The following is a 20,329-nucleotide window of genomic DNA, read 5'->3' on the forward strand; positions in this document are numbered from 1 at the left end:
ATCAAGAGGCTGCAATTAAATTTATTTTTCTAAGAGGTGCCCTTTTAGTATATTATATAGCCTTAATGCCTGCTTTTCACTACTGACCTGGAGAAAAGGGTATATTTCATTGTGAATATATGCCATTTTAAAAAGTATATTTCATTTTAATAGAATTTTGAGAGACAATGAGGTACCACAAGGAAACACACCAGTTTCCTTTAAAATTACAGGCTTGAGCCCTGGGTTCTTGGTCCTCTCCCTCCTGTTAGGTTGAGGTAAAAGTAATTGTGGTTTTTGCCATTACTTTTTTTTTTGGAGACAGAGTTTCGCTCTAGTTGCCCAGGGTGGAGGGCAATGGCGCAATCTCAGCTCACTGTAACCTCTGCCTTCTGGGTTCAAGCAGTTCTCCTGCCTCAGCCTCCTGAGTAGCTGGGATTACAGGCACCCGCCACCATGCCCGGGTCATTTTTGTATTTTTAGTAGACACAAGGTTTCACCATGTTGGCCAGGCTGGTCTCGAACTCCTAACCTCAGATGATCTGCCCACCTCGGCCTCCTAAAGTGCTGGGATTACAGGCGTGAGCCACCGCACCGGACCTACCATTACTTTTTTTTTTTTTTTTTGTGAGACGGAGTCTCGCTCTGTCGCCCAGGCTGGAGTGCAGTGGCCGGATCTCAGCTCACTGCAAGCTCCGCCTCCCGGGTTTACGCCATTCTCCTGCCTCAGCCTCCCGAGTAGCTGTGACTACAGGCGCCCGCCACCTCGCCCAGCTAGTTTTTTGTATTTTTTAGTAGAGACGGGGTTTCACCGGGTTAGCCAGGATGGTCTCGATCTCCTGACCTCGTGATCCGCCCATCTTGGCCTCCCAAAGTGCTGGGATTACAGGCTTGAGCCACCGCGCCCGGCCTACCATTACTTTTAATAGCAAAAACTGCAATTTCTTTTGCCCCAACTAATACTTACCAGTTGGAGTAATCTTGCATAGGTCTCTTGCTGATGTGAGACATAATTTCTTCTTCCATAAATTATTAAACACTGCCCTGACCTGCCTAACCTACAGGGCCACTGTGCTCAATAAAAGGTAAGGCATGTTGTAAATGTAAGGTGCTGCCAAGATTGACGGGAGTGTCAGCTGGGAGCAGGGCCTGCAATTCCCCGCAGCCACCAAACCAACTTGACCTGGACATGTTCAGGGAACTGGGCTAGTCTGGAATGAAGTAAGAACCCAAGCCTTAGCGTCACCCAGGATGGACTTCCTGACTCCTCAGTTCTGAGATATGTCACTATGTACACAGTAGGGTGGTGGTAAGTTAGCCTAGCTTTCTGAAGAGTATTTGGCATTCTCTATTAAAATCCATCAAGTGTGTACTCTTGTACCAGGGCTTATAATTCTAGGAAAGCATCCTGTGGAAATACCTGCACATGTGCATAAGAGATAAACATAGCTGTGGCCGGGCACGGTGGCTCACGCCTGTAATCCCAGCACTTTGGGAGGCCGAGGCGGGTGGATCACGAGGTCAGGAGTTCGAGACCAAGCTGGCCAAGATGGTGAAACCCTGTCTCTACCAAAAATACAAAAAGTAGCCAGGCATGGTGATGGGTGCCTGTGATCCTAGCTACTTGGGAGGCTGAGGCAGGAGAATCACTTGAACCCGGGAGGCGGAGATTGCATTGAGCCGAGATCATGCCACTGCACTCCAACCCGGGCAACAGAGTGAGACTCTGTCTCAAAAAAAAAAAAAGAAACAAACAAACATAGTTGTTATTGATGATGAATGATAGCCAGCTTCTGGGTTCTTTATATGTATTAACTCATTTAATCCTACAAAAAACCCTTTGAAGTTATTATCCCCATTTCATAGATGAGAAAACTGAGGCATAGAAAGGCAAAGTAAACCACCCAGCATTATAAAGCTGGCAGATGGCCCCACTGAGATCTGAAGCTGGGAGGGCTGGCTGCAGATCATGTGTTCATCCTCTACACAGGTGCAGAAGCAAGTTTTGCAGAGCCTGTGTTTCAGACAATTTTAGAGAGCCTCTTAAAAAACCACAAAATTACACATACAAGTTAGGCACACAATGAATATTTATTTGCAAAGAGAAAATAAACTGCAAAAGTCACACATTTTAAAAAGCTACCAAATACCATCATCACAACATTCAGAAAAATAACAATGTTCTTATTAATTTACTGCTTCATGTGCTTTTACAATGCCTTCTTTCCTACATTTTTTGGCTGCGTACTCTTTGATTGCTTCTGATTCATATGACAACAATTTTGAAATATCACTTTTCATAAAGAGAGTAGGAAGATAGTTCAGTCCTTCCTATGGCACAGCAAATGGAAATTTGTTCTTTATTATTGATAGTCATGATGAGAAAACAAGCCACTTCATACAGACATATACTTACTGCTTCTGGTGTTACTGCAGATTTGGCCCTATAAAGACAGAATCTTGATAAATTTTATTCTCCCGGGTTCTAGTCAAAAAAGAAACCATATGGTACATTTTTTGTTGTACATGCTGAAATATTATGTTTCCGGTAGACTTTTGTGAGAATCAAAATCCTTTTCATACCTCTGACCATTGGAACTTTCCTCAGACTAGCTTCCGGTTCTGTACATTTCAAACTAGGTCTCTTCCACTGCTGTAAAATTCTGTACCTGTTGTCCTCGGGCATGTTTTTACTGAGACATGGCCCAGGGTCCTGTAACTTTGGATCTTGACCCCTGTGAGTTGGCACGGGACAGTAGTACTATTACTGGACGTCACTCTTACGTTGTGCAGCTGGCATTCACTTACCTGAATCCTGTGACAGTAAATGAAATGGCAGCTTCCTGGAAGGGGCCTGGACAATGAGGTGCCAGAAGCATCAACTTCTTTGGCTTTGTGGATATGCTGCACAAAAGGATAAAAGAATGACGCCCATCACAGCCTGTTTTTAATGATGAAAAACTGGGTAAACCTAAATGGTCATCAGTACAGGACTGGTTAGAATATGGGATGTCCATATAACACACTCCTTTGCGAAATGAAAACATGCAAGTAAATGTCTTAGAAAAAATGGCCGGGTGCAGTGACTCACGCCTGTAATCCCAGCTGTTTGGGAGGCCAAGGTGGGCAGATCACTTGAGGTTGGGAGTTCAAGACCAGCCTGCTCAATGTGGTAAAATCCTGTCTCTACTTAAAGAAAAAAAAAAAGCTAGGCATGGTGGCGTGTGCCTGAAATCCCAGCCACTTGGGAGGCTGAGGTAGGAGAATCACTTGAACCCAGGAGGTGGAGGTTGCAGTGAGCTGAGATCATGCCACTGCACTCCAGCCCGCAACAGAGTGTGACTTCATCTCAAGAAAAAAAAGTCTTAGGAAAAAATGAAGTAAACATCTAGATTTGTACAAGGCAAGGTATCTTCTTTCCTCATGGTAAAGTAAAAACACAAGCTACAAGATAGTATAGATAGTATAATCGTGTTTGTATATTTCAAAAATTGGAAATTGGTATATTTGTAAATGCACAGACACATCTTGGCGCATAGTTAAGAAACTGAGAAGTGATTGTCTGTGGGGTGTTTGGACTGAGAATCTGGGGAAGAAAAGAGGAAGTTTTAGTTTTCACTTTTTACCAATACTGTTTGAGTTATTTGACTTTGAGTATATATTATTAACATATATACTCACTTGCAGATGACAGCACCCCAACTCAAAAGAGATTAAGGAAAAAAGGAAATGTATTATTCCTGTAACTGGCTGGGAGCATTGGGCAGTGCTGGATCCAGGTGCTCAAAAGGTGTTGTCATTATTCTGCCTTTTTAAATCTCTTGGTCATCTTTCTTCCTCTTTGGCTGAATCCTCAGGCAGGCTTTCCCTTTGCAGTAGCAAATGGTCACCAGTCACCCCAGACTTAAACTTTTATCAGCTCAGCCATCCCTGTGAAAAGAAAGAGAAATCTTTTTCCCTAAAGTTTCCACCGAAAGCTGTGGTGTTGACTCTGTTGCATCCTTTCTGGCCATACATCCATCCCTGTACCATTTATGGAGCCTGGAAAGATGAATTAGACTGAGGGACCAGGTGAGATCATATGGTCACCCTGGACCAGAGGTAGGTTCAGTTTCATCCAAACCAGAGAGGCTGAGCCATTGCCTGAGAGGGAGGAGGGATTCTAGGAAGAAAAACCGAGGTGCTATTCCCTAACGATGAGAAAATGGTCACTATCAGGCAAGAACATCTATTTTCCACATACACATTCCTTTTACAATTTTAAAGGGAGAAAGAATTTTTAAAAGACTGTGAATTGTCAGGGGAAAATCTCAGAGCAAGTCAAATATCTCAGCCTTGCTAGTAAAGCAAAATAGAAATTATTGACAACAATTGAACAAAGGATAGAGAAAATTCCTTTCTACTATCTTTTCAAAAGAATCAAAAGTTGCATTTGTTTGCTGGAATAATTATGCTGGTTGAATAATTAATAGTAAATATTGGGTTGAATTAAATAAATTATAGTATATTTGTATAATGGGGAATATACAGCCCTTAAAATGATGTAGTAGGTGAATATTAATATAGGAAAATTTGCCACAATTACCTTAATGAAAAAAATGCAGGTTGCAAAACAATATTTATAATATGATCTCACTTTTATTTTAAAAACGTGCATGTACGTATGTATAGTAGAAAAACTCGAAACTAGCCTACAATTGTTTCATCAGCAGCTTTTCTGAGTAGATATGTTACGAATGACTTTTATTTTATTCTCTTTCCATTTTTGTATTTTCCAAGTTTTCTCCAATGAATATTTATTGCCTTTTTAAATGTAATTTTAATTTTTATTAGTTATTACTTTAGAAAGTCAAACAGTCCTATAAAACATAATGAAAAGCAGTATCCTGTGTCTCTCTTCACCCTAGTTCTCATTTCCAGAGGCAAGCACGTTCAATGCTTTAGATGTTTTTTTAAGTATTTATTTCCATTTTTCTAAATAACAAGTTTATATTGCTATTCTTGATACTTCAAATTTATATTTTACATATTGACTTTCTAATAAGGAGTACGAAGACAATTATGTTACAGCACCCTTTGAATACAATTCTTTGTTCATCTTCCCAACATGGCTTAAGTCACATACCACGCCCAGCCCAATTCTTATTTTTATTCAATTTGTATTTGTTGTTTTTATGACATGGACCATGTGTTATTTACTGCTGATCCAGGTCATGTAATTACATTTCCTTTCCTGACACCTATTTCCTTTAAGGACTTTAATTTGACCCTGAAAACCCTGCCACTAAGTGAAGACCTGTTAAATGGAGGAAAAAAAACCTCATGAATATTAACAGGAGAAAGTATTAATGCATCCCAACCCAAGATGCTCAACTTTCACAGATAGGAAAAAATATCAAATGAACAATAAAAACAAGCTTAAATAAATAATACACAATGAGTTGTTATAATAAAGACTTGACTTTATTCACCAAAGGAGGAGGAGTAGACTTGAGTGTGTGATGGAAGAGGGAGTCATTCTCTGGAAGGTATGTTCTTGTTGCACCATTGTATTCATCAACTTTTGGGGGTCATAGTTATCATTTGCTCAAGCTGCACTTAAAAACAATATGGACCTACACCTGTACGGCTAAATAAAAGCTAAATATGAGAGTACCTCAAAACGTGGAAACAGTATGCACACCCAAAAGACTAAAGTGTTGTAGAAGGTCTTTCTTATTTGGCACTCCTTGCGTAACAAAGCACTTGGGGCTCATTTATGTGGCAAGTAACTCAAATTTGCCCAGTATGCTAGTCTATGAATGGAAATGTTGAATCAGTTAGTAGGTATGTCATTGCCTGAAATTGTAATGTCAAATTATCATGTCTTTGCAGCACATATATTTAGTGTGCTTCTGAGTAAAAATTTGTTATCCCCAAAACAAAAATAAAAGACAAATAATAGTTGTCTGAAAAGTGGAATAATTTTTCAAGATATATTATGGAGAGAAAAATTTAAGAGTCCTCATATGAGGTAATTACAGAATGTTTTATTTTTCTTATATTTAATTGTTTTTTAAAAAAATGTTTGGTGTTTGTCAAATTTCTGGTGAAATATTTGTACAGCTATAGGATGCCTCTCTATGTAACAAAACATGTCAGATAATCTACAACTTTTTATTTTTTATCCCCAGAGACACTTTCTAGATATCTCTCTTCTTCTGCTCTGCTCTGGATTAGTTTTCCTTTTGAATTGCTGTACAGCTGTTTTCTTGGCCTTTTCTTTTCCATCCTCCTGAAAATTCCTGGTCTCTTCTCACCTGTACTGGATTACCTGTTGATCCCATTCCTTTTCTTCAGTTGACTCCTTCATTTTGATGGAGCATATCCTTCAGTAACTTTTTAAGAAAGGTATATGGGAGGTAATTTTTTTAAGACCCTGCATTTTCTAAAAATGTCTCTATTCTATATTCGCTTCTGACTGATAGTTTGGCAGGCTAAAGAATTCAAAGTTAGAAATAACTTTCCTTCTGAATTTTAAAAGCACTGTTCTATCATTTTCTAGTTTGATGACATTTTGATGTCTATTTTTCCCTAAGAGCTTTTATTCATTTCTGGTGACCTAAAGTTTTGGAATGACAGGCTTTGATTTGAGAATTCCTACATTATGCTAGGCTCTTTGAAGTCCTCCTTAATCTAGAAACTTAGATTCCTCCATTCATTAAAGTTCTTCTATTTCTTTCTTTGATGTTTCCCCTCCTCCATTGTCTCTCTTGGTTATTTAGACTTTGGATCTCCAGACAGATCTCACTTTCTCTCATTTTCCATTTCTGTTGTAATGTTAGAGTTTCTGGGGAATGTCCTCAACTGTATCTTCTCATCCATCTGTTGCATTTTTATTTCGGCTCTCACATTTTTCATTTCTATGAGTTCGTTCTTGTTCTTCTCTTTTTATGAACTTCATTCTTATTTTATAGTTGCAATATCTTCTCTCATCATGACTACTAATCATATATTATATATGTATATATTTTTTTGAGACAGAGCCTCGCACTTTTGCCCAGGCTGGAGTGCAGTGGCGTGATCTCGGCTCACTGCAAGGTCCGCCTCCTGGGTTCATGCCATTCTCCTGCCTCAGCCTCCTGAGTATCTGGGACTACAGGTGCCAACCACCACACCCAGCTAATTTTTTGTATTTTTAGTAGAGACGGGGTTTCACCATTTTAGCAAGGATGGTCTTGATCTCCTGACCTCATGATCTACCCGCCTTGGCCCCCCAAAGTGCTGGGATTACAGGTGTTAGCCACCGCACCTGGCCCATATATATGTGTGTAGAGAGATATATATATATATTTTTTTTCTTTTTTTTTTTGAGATGAAGTCTCACTCTGTTGCCCACGCTGAAGTGCACTGGGGTGATCTTGGCCCACTACAACCTCCACCTCCCAGGTTCAAGCAATTCTTCTGCCTCAGCCTCCTGAATAGCTGGGACTATAGGTGCGTGCCACCACACATGGCTAATTTTTGTATTTTTAGTACAGACAGGGTTTCACTATGTTGGTCAGTATTATTTTGCCCCTGCTTTGTATTAATTGTGTCAGTTACTTCCTTCTTCCCTCCCTCCCTCCTTTCTTCCTTTCTTTTCTCGTCTCTTTCTCTCTTTCTTGTGCTCTTTATGATTGTTATTTTTAGTCTCTATCTTCCATGTCAAAATCAGTCCCTCAGTATCTGATGAACCTCTAGGAGAGAGGCTCTGAACTGCCGATTGGAGGTTCTTTGCTCGTTAGTGTGGCTTAGCAGCTGGTGAACTTCACTATAGGCTGACTGAGTGGGACCTGGCTATTTCACTTGGAAATCCTTGTTGTTCATATTTTTAAGCCAATTATCTAGGCTGATCAGAACCCTCCAGCCTGCTACCTGGGGTGGGGTGGTTTAGGTTTGGCTGTAGCTTTATGGCACGCAGGTAGGGGCACCATATTTGACAGTCCAACTTTTCACAACGTAAATCCTGTGTGTAGAAGGCCTCTTCTACCTCTCTCAGGTATACGCCACGTCTACGAGTTGACCTCACCAGAAAGTAAAGTTCCTATCTCTGCCTGGGTATAGAAGGGGTAGTTACCAGACCATAAGGATTGAGGTTGGAGGTCTGAGCATCTAGATTCTCCTTTTTAAAGGTCAGCTATGTTTAAAAGGACATCGTACATAATGTTTTGATTTAAGAGAAAATGTTTTAATGGGGGAGGGCAATTATACTCCACTTAAAGCAAATCCCACCTCATTAAGACCAAATGATTCCAAGAGCGCACACATCCTAGTACTGCAAGATATCTGATTGTTCACCAAGAAAATTTCCAGTGAGCAAAAGCCATGAGCAAACTCTTAAACTCTGGAATCTAAAGAACAATAAAAATGGATGTCCCGAGGACATCATATCCCATCACCACTGAAGTTGCCTTGTATATTACCACGGCTAAAACTTCCTACCCTCAGCCATTATGTCAGCAGGCAATGAAGGCTATATGGTTGCCTTTCTTTTTTCTCTTTTTTTTTTTCGAGACAGAGTGTCACTTTGTTGCCCAAGCTGGAGTTCAGTGGCGCAATCTCGGCTCACTGCAAGCTCCACCTCCTGGGTTCAAGCGAGTCTCATGCCTCAGGCCTCTCAGGTAGCTGTGGTTACAGGTGTGTGCCACCAAGCCTAGCTGTTTTTTTTTTTTTTTAAAGAGATGGGGTTTTGCCCTATTGGCCAGGCTGGTCTCAAACTCCTTGCCTCAAGTTATCTGCCTGCCTCAGCCTCCCAGAGTGCTGGGATCATGTGCATGAGTCACAGCACCCGGCCAATGGGTGCCTTTCTGTGAATTAAAGGCATGATTAATAAACCTATTTTTTGGCCACCATTTATTTAGCACCTACTAGGTGCCAGGCCTTGGACCAGGTGCTTTTAACATGTTATTTCACACATGTATTATCACGTAAGTTGGTATGGGTTATGTCCTGCACAGTCCAAGGGCTGTCATTTATTTTACAGCCCATATCAGTGATGGCTCCCTGGAACTGTGCAGTGCACAACCTGAGCAGCAATACATGGTGACTCTGATTTAAATCCTTCCAGTAATTCTAAGGAGTTCAGATCATTCAACAGATGATGAAATCATGGGTCAGAGAGAATAAGAAACTGGTTGAACTTCTCACAGCTGTCAAGTATTGGAGCTGAGATTCTAATCCCCAAACCACCTGATTCTAAAGTTAGTGCTTTTACCAGGACTCTACTTTCACTATGGCAGAGACGGCAGATGGGGTAGGATGGAGGGCTAGGGGCTATATAATGACACGAACTGTTTCCAGCAGGTGCTGGTTCTACCCTGAAAGCTGCCCCCAGTCTAGACCTCAGCGTGCCTCGCCACATAGGAAAGTCCTCCAGAAAGCCACTGCCATTTTAAACTCTGGCTCAGTGTTGTGGCTTCTCTCAGTGACACCTGGGGCCAGGACTGGTGTTTGTTTATCTAGTGTCCTCACTCTCCTTTGCAGTCAGACCACTAGAGGTTTCTGAGCCTTGAAGGGAGGTGTCCTTTCAAGAAGGGACTTAGAAAGTACAGTCTGAGCTAGCAAGAGGGTTGGGGAAGAGGAACAGAGGGCCATGCTTGGAGCAGGTGCAGTGTCTAGCAAGGAACTTCAGTGCAACATGGCTATAAGGACATAAATCCTGCAAGCCAGGAATAGTGAAGTAGCTGCCCTACCAGAGAGCCTCTCCCCTTGGGTTAGGGGTTGGGGTGGAGGAACATGTGTGCACATGTGCTCATGTGTGCACACGTGTGTGTGCATGTGTATTCATGCATGTGCATGCTTGTGCAAGTGTGTCGTGTTCACAACGCTTGTGTATGTGCAGAAATACAAATATGAAACTTGGAAACACTGCCATGGGAATGAAAACCCATGAAAGTCTGCCTTCTATATGAATGGGAGGTACCTGAACATGTGCACAAGCAAACACACACACATACAGATGTTTACATATCAAGTTGTCCTTGTGCACGAGATTCATTTGCCCTGTTCCCAATCCAGGCAGATTTGGATGCTTTTTTTTTTTTCTTTAAATACTTTAAGTTCTAGGGTACATGTGCACAACGTGCAGCTTTGTTACATATGTATACATGTGCCATGTTGGTGTGCTGCACCCATTAACTCGTCATTTACATTAGGTATATCTCCTAATGCTATCCTTCCCTCCTCCCCCAACCCCATGACAGGCCCTGGTGTGTGATGTTCCCCATCCTGTGTCCAAGTGTTCTCATTGTTCAGTTCCCACCTATGAGTGAGAACATGCGGTGTTTGGTTTTCTGTCCTTGTGAAAGTTTGCTGAGAATGACGGTTTCCAGCTTCACCCATGTCCCTACAAAGGACATGGACTCATCCTTTTTTATGGCTGCATAGTATTCCATGGTGTATATGTGCCACATTTTCTTAATCCAGTATATCATTGATGGACATTTGGGTTGTTCAAGTCTTTGCTATTGTGAATGGTGCCACAATAAACATACGTGTGCATGTGTCTTTATAGCAGCATGATTTATAATCCTTTGGGATGCTTTTTATTTTTCTTTGTGTTTCTGTTGAAATGTTCTCAAGCACCTCGGAAGTAGCAACCACTTACTCTTCTTGCAATGGTAATACAACTTGTCAGTTACTTATTTCCTAGCCAGACAATGTGTTCAACCCTTTATATGCATTACCTTGTTGACATTTCCCAGGACCTTATGAAATAGATGTCATATCCAACTTTCACATAAGAAAATTGAGACTCTGAGAGGTGAAGTCATGTACCCAGGTCTCACTGTTCATAATTGGCTGTGGACACATCTGAACCCATATCTAACCCCAAATATAGGCTCATTCTGACACATTCACGAATGCAACAAATGTTTATTGAGCATCTATTATAGGTCAGGCACTGTTCTAATTGCTGGAGATGAGGCAGTAAATGAAATAGATGAAAATCTCTGACCTCATACATGTGGCCAACAAGCATGTGAAAAAAAGCTCAGTATCAATGATCATTAGAGAAATGCAAATTATAACCACAATGACATACTACCTCACACCAGTCAGAATAGCTATTATTAAAAAGTAAAAAAATAACATGCTGGCGAGGTTGTGGGGAAAAAGGAATGCTTATACACTGTCGATTCCTCAAAGAGCTAAAAGTGGAGCTACCATTCAACCCAGCAATCCCATTAGTGGGTATATACCCAAAAGAATATAAATTATTCTACTATAGAGACACATGCATATGTATGTTCATGCAGCATGATTCACAGTATCGAATACATGGAATCAACCTAAATACCCATCAATGATAGACTGGATAAAGAAAAATAACAAAAATGTGGTACATACACACACCATGGAATACTATGCAGCCGTAAAAAAGAATGAGATCATGTCCTTTGCAGGGACATGGGTGGAGCTGGAAGCCATTATCTTCAGCAAACTAATACAGGAACAGAAAACCAAATACCTCATGTTCTCACTTATAAGTAGGAGCTAAATGATAAGAACACATGGACACACGGGGGTAACAACACACACTGGGGCCTTTTAGAGGGCGGAGGGTTGGAGGAGGGAGAGGATCAAGACAAACAACTAATGGATACTAGGCTTAATACCTGGGTGATTAAATAATCTGTACAACAAGCCCCCATGACATAAGTTTACCTATGTAACAAACCTGCATTTGTACCCCTGAACTTAAAAAAAATGCCTGCCTTCGTGAAGCTTACATTATATAAGGGGAAACAGATCAAACAATTTAAACAGTAAAACATATCAAGTGTAAATAATAAGGCTAAGTAGGGAAAAGCAGAGCAAGGAAGAAAAGCAGCAATTTGAAGTGGCTTTGGATGTAGTGACCAGAGAGTTTCATGGAAAAGGTGACATTAAGGGAGCATGCCACAGAGTTATCTAGGAGAAAAGTATTCCAAGCAGAGGAAACAGCCAGTTCAGAGGTCCTGAGCGGGAGTGGTATCAGCGGTGTTCAAAGAATATTGAGGAAACCAGCATAGCTAGATCAAAGGCCATACGGGGGAAAGGTAGTGAATATCATATACTTCCTTTAGTGATGAAATTAAAACGTGTATAACCACTGCTATACATACACTGATGTCTTACCTCTGACAAAGCACATTCACCATACTTTATATTCCTGGCATCTTTCTCTGAAGTCTATAGAGATTGGAGGCTGGGTTTTGTGCCTAGGGAAGGAGGGAGAGAACCTTTAGATTTCTGCTGATGTCCACTTGCACTGAAGAAACGTGCATGGTTAGTAGGGGGAGGGCTGCACCAATGGGAGATGAGAAAACGTTAACCCTATCATTACAATGAGGTTGCCCTCAAGCAACTTAGCAGCCAGCCCAGGAGCAGCCCTGAAGGCTCCTGCAAAATTATACCCCTGCAGCCCTGCCTTTCCCCTCTTTGTTGGAGCTAAAAGGGAAACTCTGTTTAATTCTTAGGACCACATATTTAGCTAACCTGCTCTGGCCTGAGTGATATTTTACGAGGAATTAAGCTCACGGCTGATCATCTTTCACACTGAGGCGGTGGTTAATGTATCCTGGCGAGACCTCACTGTTGAGCCAGCCTCTCTGTTATTGTCAGGGCTTGGGCCTAGGCCTGGGCCTGGGCTAGAGAAATGGCCCCTGTCTTGCCTTGGTTCCAGACGCAAGCCGAGTCTGGGGTTTTGGAGATCTTAAGGAAAGCAGGGCCAACCCAAAGGAAATCAGACACAGAGAACAAAACAAATTGAATTTTTTGAGGAAATTGCTTTTTGCCTCCCATGCCTCCTTCCCTTTTATTTAATTTTTGGGATTCTGTGTGAGTTAGTTACAAACAGTCAACTCAGTATTTTCTACCTATTAATAAATATTAAATATTAAAGAATCCAATTCTGGATGGCTGGTGGATCTGGGTGGGCACAGTGCCAGCTGCTGCCGTGCCTCAGCTTCTTTTCTGGGGCTTCTTCTCCTACACTGACCGATGGTGCCTTTTGACTCCCATCTCCCTGGTCATAGGGAATCGGTCTGTCACCTAAGGACAGCCAATCCATACACTGATCACCAACACATGAAGTGGTGCTGGGCACAAGTTGGTTCTAACTGGGACAAGGGTAACTATCTGAGCCATTCAGATCCCCTCACAGACCCCAAAATGTGGGGACTTGTGTGCTTGGTGGCATGAGTTAAAGCTAAAGGCACAAAGAGAGGCAGAGACAGAGGGCAGCTGAAGGCTGATGAGAGGTAAACAGGTAACTGGCCACAAGAATGTGCTGGGAATGGGTTTGGCAACTCACACCTGCAATCTCAGCACTTTGGGAGGCCGAGGCAGGAGGGTCGCTCAAGCCCAGGAGTTCAAGACCAGCCTGGGCAATGTAGGGAGAACCCGTCTCTACAAAAAATAAGGGCAAAGTCTGAGTCCTGTCCTCTCGCTCTCCTCCCCAGATGGGATGAGTTTCACCACTCGCTCCACCTTCTCCACCAACTGCCAGTCCCTGGGCTCTGTCCAGGTGCCCAGCTATGGCACCCGGCCAGTCAGCAGGGCAGCCAGCGTCTATGCCGGTGCTCTATGCAGGCGCTGGGGGCTCTGGTTCCCGGATCTCTGTGTCCCACTCCACCAGCTTCCAGGGTGGCATGGGGTCCGGGGGCCTGGCTGCGGGGATGGTTGAGGGTCTGGCAGGAATGGGAGGCATGCAGAACAAGAAGGAGACCATGCAAAGCCTGAACGACCGCCTGGCCTCCTACCTGGACAGTGAGGAGCCTGGAGACTGAGAACGGAAACTGGAGAGCAAAATCCGGGAGCACCTGGAGAAGAAGAGACCCCAGATCAGAGACTGGAGCCACTACTTCAAGATCATCGAGGACCTAAGGGCTCAGATCTTCGCAAATACTGTGGACAATGCCCACATCGTTCTGCAGATCGACAATGCCCATCTTACTGCTGATGACTTTAGAGTCAGGTATGAGACAGAGCTGACCATGCACCAGTCTGTGGAGAGTGACATCCATAAACTCCACAAAGTCATTGATGACACCAATGTCACTCAGCTGCAAGTGGAGGCGGATTGAGGCTCTCAAGGAGGAGCTGCTTTTCATGCAGAAGAACCATGAAGAGGAAGTAAAAGGCCTGAAAGCCCAGATTGCCAGCTTTGGGTTGACTGTGGAGGTAGAAGCTCCCAAATCTCAGGACCTTGCCAGGATCATGGCAGACATTGTGGCCCAATATGATGAGCTGGCTCGGAAGAACCTACAGGAGCTAGACAAGTAGTACTCTCAGCAGATTGAGGAGAGCACCACAGTGGTCACCACACAGTCCACCGAGGTTGGAGCTGCTGAGATGACACTCACGGAGCTGAGACATACGGTCCAGTCCTTGGAGATCGACCTGGACTCAATGAGAAATCTGAAGGCCAGATTGGAGAACAGCCTGAGGGAGGTGGAGGCCCGCTACACCCTGCAGATGGAGCAGCTCAACGGGATCGTGCTGCACCTGAAGTCAGAGCTGGCACAGACCCGGGCAGAGGGACAGCGCCAGGCCCAGGAGTACGAGGCCCAGTCGAACATCAAGGTCAAGCTGGAGGTTGAGATCTCCACCTACTGCAGCGAGGGCTTCAATCTTGGTGATGCTCTGGACGTCAGCAACTCCATGCAAACCATCCCGAAGACCACCCCCCACTGGATAGTGGATGGCAAAGTGGTGTCTGAGACCAATGACACCAAAGTTCTGAGCCTTAAGCCAGGAGAAGCAGGGTACTCTTTGGGGAGCAGGAGGCCAATAAAAAGTTCAGAGGTCAGGCTGGGTGCAATGGCTCACACGTGTAATCCCAGCACTCTGGGAGGCCGAGGTGGGCAGATCACCTCAGGTCAGCAGCCTGGCCAACATGGTGAAACCCCGTTTCTATGAAAACACAAAAATTAACTGGGCATGATGGCAGGTGCCTGTAATCCTAGCTACTTGGGAGGCTGGGGCAGAAGAATTGCTTGAACCCGAGAGGCAGAGATTGCAGTGAGCCGAATTCATGCCATTGCACTCCAGCCTGGGTGACAGAGCGAGACTCTGTCTCAAAAAGAAAAAGAAAAAAGTTCAGAGGTCAAAATAAATAAATAAATAAAATAAAATAAGATAAAATAGCCAGGCACAGTGGCACAAACCTGTAGTCCCAGCTACTCAGGACGCTGAGGTAGGAGGATCGCTTGAGCCTTGGAGGTTGAGGCTGCAGTGAGCTGAGATTGCCCCACGGCACTTCAGCCTGGGTGACAGAGACCCTGTCTCAAAAAATTAAAAAATGTGCTGGATCCCAGAGGACCTCTCTCTTCCCTCCACTGTTCTTTCTCTCCTTTTCTCCCCAGTTCTTTTTTGCCATCGTTTTCTCTTCCCACCTCTAAGTCTGCTTCTCTCAATGTATGACTTCATACATTTTAGAGGCAAAAGAAGAAGAGTGGGAGGGAGGTCTGGTCCCAAACTATGTAAGCTGTAGGCTTACATCACCCTAGTTGGAAATTCCAGTGGAAGAAAAGAGTTTCTCTTTCCTGGAGTCCATATATAAAATCCCGGGAAAACCCCTAATTGGTCAGTGTGGGTCACATGCCATCCTTCTCTTGGCAAGTTACTATGGCCAGGGGGATGGGTTATTTGATTATCTGGCTTAGGTCACACGTCAAGACCAGTGGCCAGGCAGGCAGCCCCCATGAATCAAATGAAATGGAGGAGTAACTCATTGCAGTAGTTACCGCTACCAGAGGGAGAGGTTAAGAGCAGTGATGGCCATATGAGACCTATGCATCAGCCGTCGACATATAGTAATCCACCCTGTTCTAGGCACGATGGGAAAGGAAGTACAGATACAGATCCTCCCCATGTTGGAAAAAATGGCAAACTCCACGGAGAGTTGCAAACTTATTTTGTAAGTATCAGCACTTACAAAGCAGCCCATCTCCACTGGAAAACTGGACTTCCTCATATTGTCTAATCCTTTTCTAAGCTCCAAGCCCCCTGCCCCTCTGATTCACAAGGGCTTCACTCAGGGCAGCATGGGGAACCTTTGGAAGGTAGGTTAGGCCCACTTCCCTGGCACCCTTGGGCATATTCTTAGGCTGTAGATCATATGACAATTCAAGAAATGGAGGTGGGGTGGGGTGGAGATGAACAAGTGCAGAGCAATCACTGTCCTCACCTGAAGACAGCCAGGAAAGGTCAGGTGACCCAGAGGACTCTAGGTCAATAACAGATTGGCTGCCAGGATAGTCTTACCTAGCTTGGGGGTAGAGTATGAGGAAATACTTCAAATAATACAGGCTTCAGAGAAAACAAAACAAAACAAACAAACAAAATAAACACAGGATCTTTTACAAAGAGTAGTGAAGAGGAGGTCCTTTAACCTGGACAACCTGATTAGTGCAGATCACCAACTGTTGGTCCAACTCCTAGAAAGAAGGAATGAGCCGAGGATGGGAGGGGCATGGCTTCCAGCTTCAGGAGCAGGTAAGAAGGAAGGCAGGAGGGACATGTAGCATGGAAAATAGTTTGGTAAGTTCCACCCCTGGAATCTGAGTTGAAAAGAACTTATAGATACCTTCATAGGGGCTGTCAGGAACTAAGGCCTAGCATCAAAAGACAGAGGGAGACAAAGATTATAAGGAAGAAGATGAGGCTCTGTACTGAATAGATTAATTGTAGAATAATAGATGTCCCTTTCACTCAGTGAGGGCCTCTGGACTGGGTGACACTCAGTAGCAGGCAACTGTAACTGGATATGATTATGAGGAAGGACCACATCATCCAAGGCCAGGATGGGCCATGGGCAGGTCCTCCACCTAACCTGCTGGTGTACTGTACAATCTAGGGGGCTCCATTCCTATTTTGATCTATGTCTATGGTGCTTCCTTCAGTGGTGCAGTGCAGAACCTGACTGACCATAGCAGTAAAGCATTTCCTTGATATCTCAATGGCTAGATGGGTACAGCACAGCTAATGACTCATGCAACAACAAATGTGTCTGAAAACCAACCAGGAACAGTACTGAGCCCCGGGGATCAGGCAAGGTGCTGTGGTTCTTGGGAGAGACAGTCACAGGGGGCTGTGTTCATATAATTGTCCAAGTTGTAGGGACAGAGAGAAGGGAGTATTTCATTCTGTCTGGAGAGAGTGGTCAGAGAAGACTTCAGCAAGAAGGTGATACTTGAGCTAAGGCTGAAAGAGGAAGAGTTAACCAGACAGATCAAAAGCGGTGAGAGGGCCCATTTCTGGAAGAAGAAATAACACAAACAAAGGCAAAGAACTGCTGGTTCATGTCCTGCCTAACAGGAAAGCCAGTTTAGATATTTGAGTTTGCAGCGGCATAGAATGTAGAGTTTAGCAGGCATGTGGGAACTTGGATCTGGAAGGGCTTTAAGTGTTTTGCTAAGAGGTTAGCTCTCCATTCTGGAGGTATATGGAGGGGCAAGAATTGAGGTCTTGTGTAATCCATGGAACCTCCATCTTGCTATGTGTCTGCTTACGGAAAGGTCTGCTATGGTCTGAATATGTTCCCCCAGAATTTATATGTTGAAGCTTAATTACCAATGTGATAGTATTAAGAGATGCAGGCTTTAAGAGATGATTAAGTCATGAAGACAGAGCCTTCATGAATAAGATTAGTCACTTAGGTAAAGAGGTTGAAGGGAGTTCCCAGGTCCCTTCTACCATGTGAGGATGTAGCAAGAGGCATCATCTATGAAGTATCTATGAGCCTTCACCAGACACCAGATCTGCTAGTGCCTGGTTCATGGACTCCCCAGCCTCCAGGACTGTGAGCAATACATTTCTATTATTCACAAATTACCTAGTGTAAGGTATTTTGTTATAGCAACCTGAATGGACTAGGATGGGGCCTATGTTTACTAGGTCCTTTATTGCCTGAATGAATGCCTCCTGGGCAGGCAGATACTGTGACAGAGTGAAGTTGACAGGTGTTAGAGCCAATGTGCATCCGCAGGGACTCTGGGGGACTGAAGCGTGTGTGTCCTGTTTGAAGGGACAGTCATTACTCAGCTCTAGTTAATTGTTGCCATGAAGAAATGTGGTCTCAGTTTTGCCAGCTCCCTTGATTTTTCGAGAGAAGCCAGAAATCAAGGTTTTAGGTATAATTTTCTGTGCTTTAAATGAAAGCAACTAATTCAAATGTTTTCAAAACATCATGCAGGCCAAACAAAATTCAAGCATAAGCAGGATTTAGCTAGCCACCTGGTTCTCCTACCTTCCCATTCATCACCTACCCACCCATCCAACCATCCATTCACCCACCCATATACATATCCATCCATTTGTCCATTCATCCATGCACACTCCTTCCATCCACATACATAACCATACATCCACCCACTAATCTATCCATGCACCTATCCATTCATCCATCTCTCCATCTACCCACTTTCCAACCATACACCCCCCCACCTACACTTATATACACATCTATCCATCCATCCATCCATCTATCCATCCATCCATCCTATCTACCCATAAACATACACAGCCATACATCCACCCCACTAATCTTTCTACCCACATATCCTTTCGTCCATCCATCCGTCTATCCATCCATCCATCCATCCGTCCGTCCATCCGTCCGTCCGTCCATCCATCCATTCCTCTTCCACTGTTAAAGTACACTCCCTCTGAAACCTTTACAAGATGGAAATATTCATTTTGTTCCATTTTCTCCACCTGCCCTTGGTCTTAGAAGTCCTGCTTCCCTCCAAATTCAGGCAAATTATGTTTGTAAAGTAGTGCAAATACGAGTGATGTTGTGCCTACCTCTCTTTACAGGGAATTTTTTGCTTTCTCTTTGTGTCCTTGCTGTGCGGCCTGAAGTAGGAGTGTATTTTTTCTCCCCTTGGATTTGAGCCTTCATAAGTGTTCCAGAACAAAATTAAACCAAATAGAGAATTAGATTCTCCTCCCTTTTCTTGGAAATATCTTGCCACTGGGCCAGGCTCCCTGGGAATTAAATAACTCTTCAAAAGGAGATCAGAAATAGATTTCTCAGTGGGGTTTCTAGATGTCAGTAAATGGATTTATGGAAAATGGGTTAGGTTTGGCAAATTTTAAATTGTGATTGGGTGAATGTGCAATGTGTCTCTGTAAATAACCCCTTTTCACTTTCTCCTTCTCTATATCGAGTTGGAACTCTTCCTCCTTAATATCCGGCTTCCATTGTCCTTCCTTACTTTACCTAAATGCTTTACCTAAATATCTCCTCCAGCCTGAGGTTAGAGGATTGGAAAGGGAGAAGGTCAGATAACTAATACTTACTGTGCTAAATTCCTGATCTATGTGATAGCATTTATAGTTCTGATTTCCATGGCAGATATCCCAGCATGATCTAAGTAGGAGGGCATTACTAGATATACATGCTTTGAGCTTCAATTTTTTCATCTGTCAAATGGAACAAAGCTTCCATATCTCCTTTCCCAACCAAATGAAAATATCTTCAAAGGGTCTGCCACGGTACCTGACAACACCACCATGACTAGTCCCCCCCCTCAAGGAATTAAAACTTTGCTAAAATGTATATGCTCTCTGGGAGCTCATCCCACTGTCAAATCAGCTTTTATTATTATTCAAATGTATTTGTGAGATTAGGAGGCCCAGAGAGTATGGAACACAGGGAGGGTAGGTCTTGATGGATTTTGATGGAGCCAGGGGGAGGTCTGCATAGACGCTGCTGGGAAGGAACATGGAAGAGAAGCATGAGCCTGTGGCACCTTGGGGACAGTTTGAAGGCTGTCTGGGGAAGGAATGAAAAAGAAGCAGCGGATGCCTTTCCTCTCACCTCTAGACCATTCATCTGGTCTGCTACTTTTTCAGCTGAATACCTCCCCATCGTGAGGAAATGGTGCATCAGAACAGGATGGTGTCATAAATTGAGCAGTTCTTATCATCCATACCCTCAGTCTTCCTTTCTATCAAATGGACAGAATTGCTGTGAGAAATTCAGCAAGATAAATTAAGGTAATGTTGGTGCAAGGGCCTGACTTCACCTCCAAGGGGCTGCTTCCGTCTGAGCTCAGTCAATCTGCAGTTGGGCCTCTCCTGATAGACAGGCCAGAGAGAGAGAGGTCTTTACAGCTGGGATCAGGTGTGAGGGTAGAACAGGTGACCCGCCAGCCCTTAATCACCTGCTGATTTGCAAGGGGAGAGGTAAATACGGTAGTCCCTCAGTATTCACAGGGGATTGGTTCTAGGCCTCCCTGCAGATAAAAAAATCCAAGAATTCTCAAGTCCCTTATATAAAATGGTATAGTATTTGCATATGACCTAGGCACATCCTTTTGTATACCTTCAATCATCT

The 20,329-nt window shown here is 43.5% G+C and overlaps 1 protein-coding gene, 1 long non-coding RNA gene and 1 pseudogene across 2 annotated transcripts in view; 2 read left to right on the forward strand and 1 right to left on the reverse strand.

Annotated features, from left to right (window-relative positions):
* Positions 1–20,329, forward strand: part of LOC135967032 (uncharacterized) — an 87,302-nt gene that overhangs the window by 53,318 nt on the left and 13,655 nt on the right. The window lies entirely within an intron of this gene.
* TRIM44 (tripartite motif containing 44) overlaps positions 2,052–20,329 on the reverse strand; it is a 198,634-nt gene continuing 180,356 nt past the window's right edge. Inside the window, exon 5 of the mRNA XM_065528322.1 lies at positions 2,052–3,909. Coding sequence (XP_065384394.1) covers positions 3,900–3,909 — 10 coding nt within the window. The 3' untranslated portion in view covers positions 2,052–3,899. The remainder of the gene's footprint in view (positions 3,910–20,329) is intronic.
* Positions 13,451–15,030, forward strand: LOC102117635 (keratin, type I cytoskeletal 18 pseudogene; annotated as a pseudogene).

Source organism: Macaca fascicularis, chromosome 14, assembly GCF_037993035.2.
Source record: "Macaca fascicularis isolate 582-1 chromosome 14, T2T-MFA8v1.1".
Lineage (NCBI taxonomy): Eukaryota > Metazoa > Chordata > Mammalia > Primates > Cercopithecidae > Macaca > Macaca fascicularis.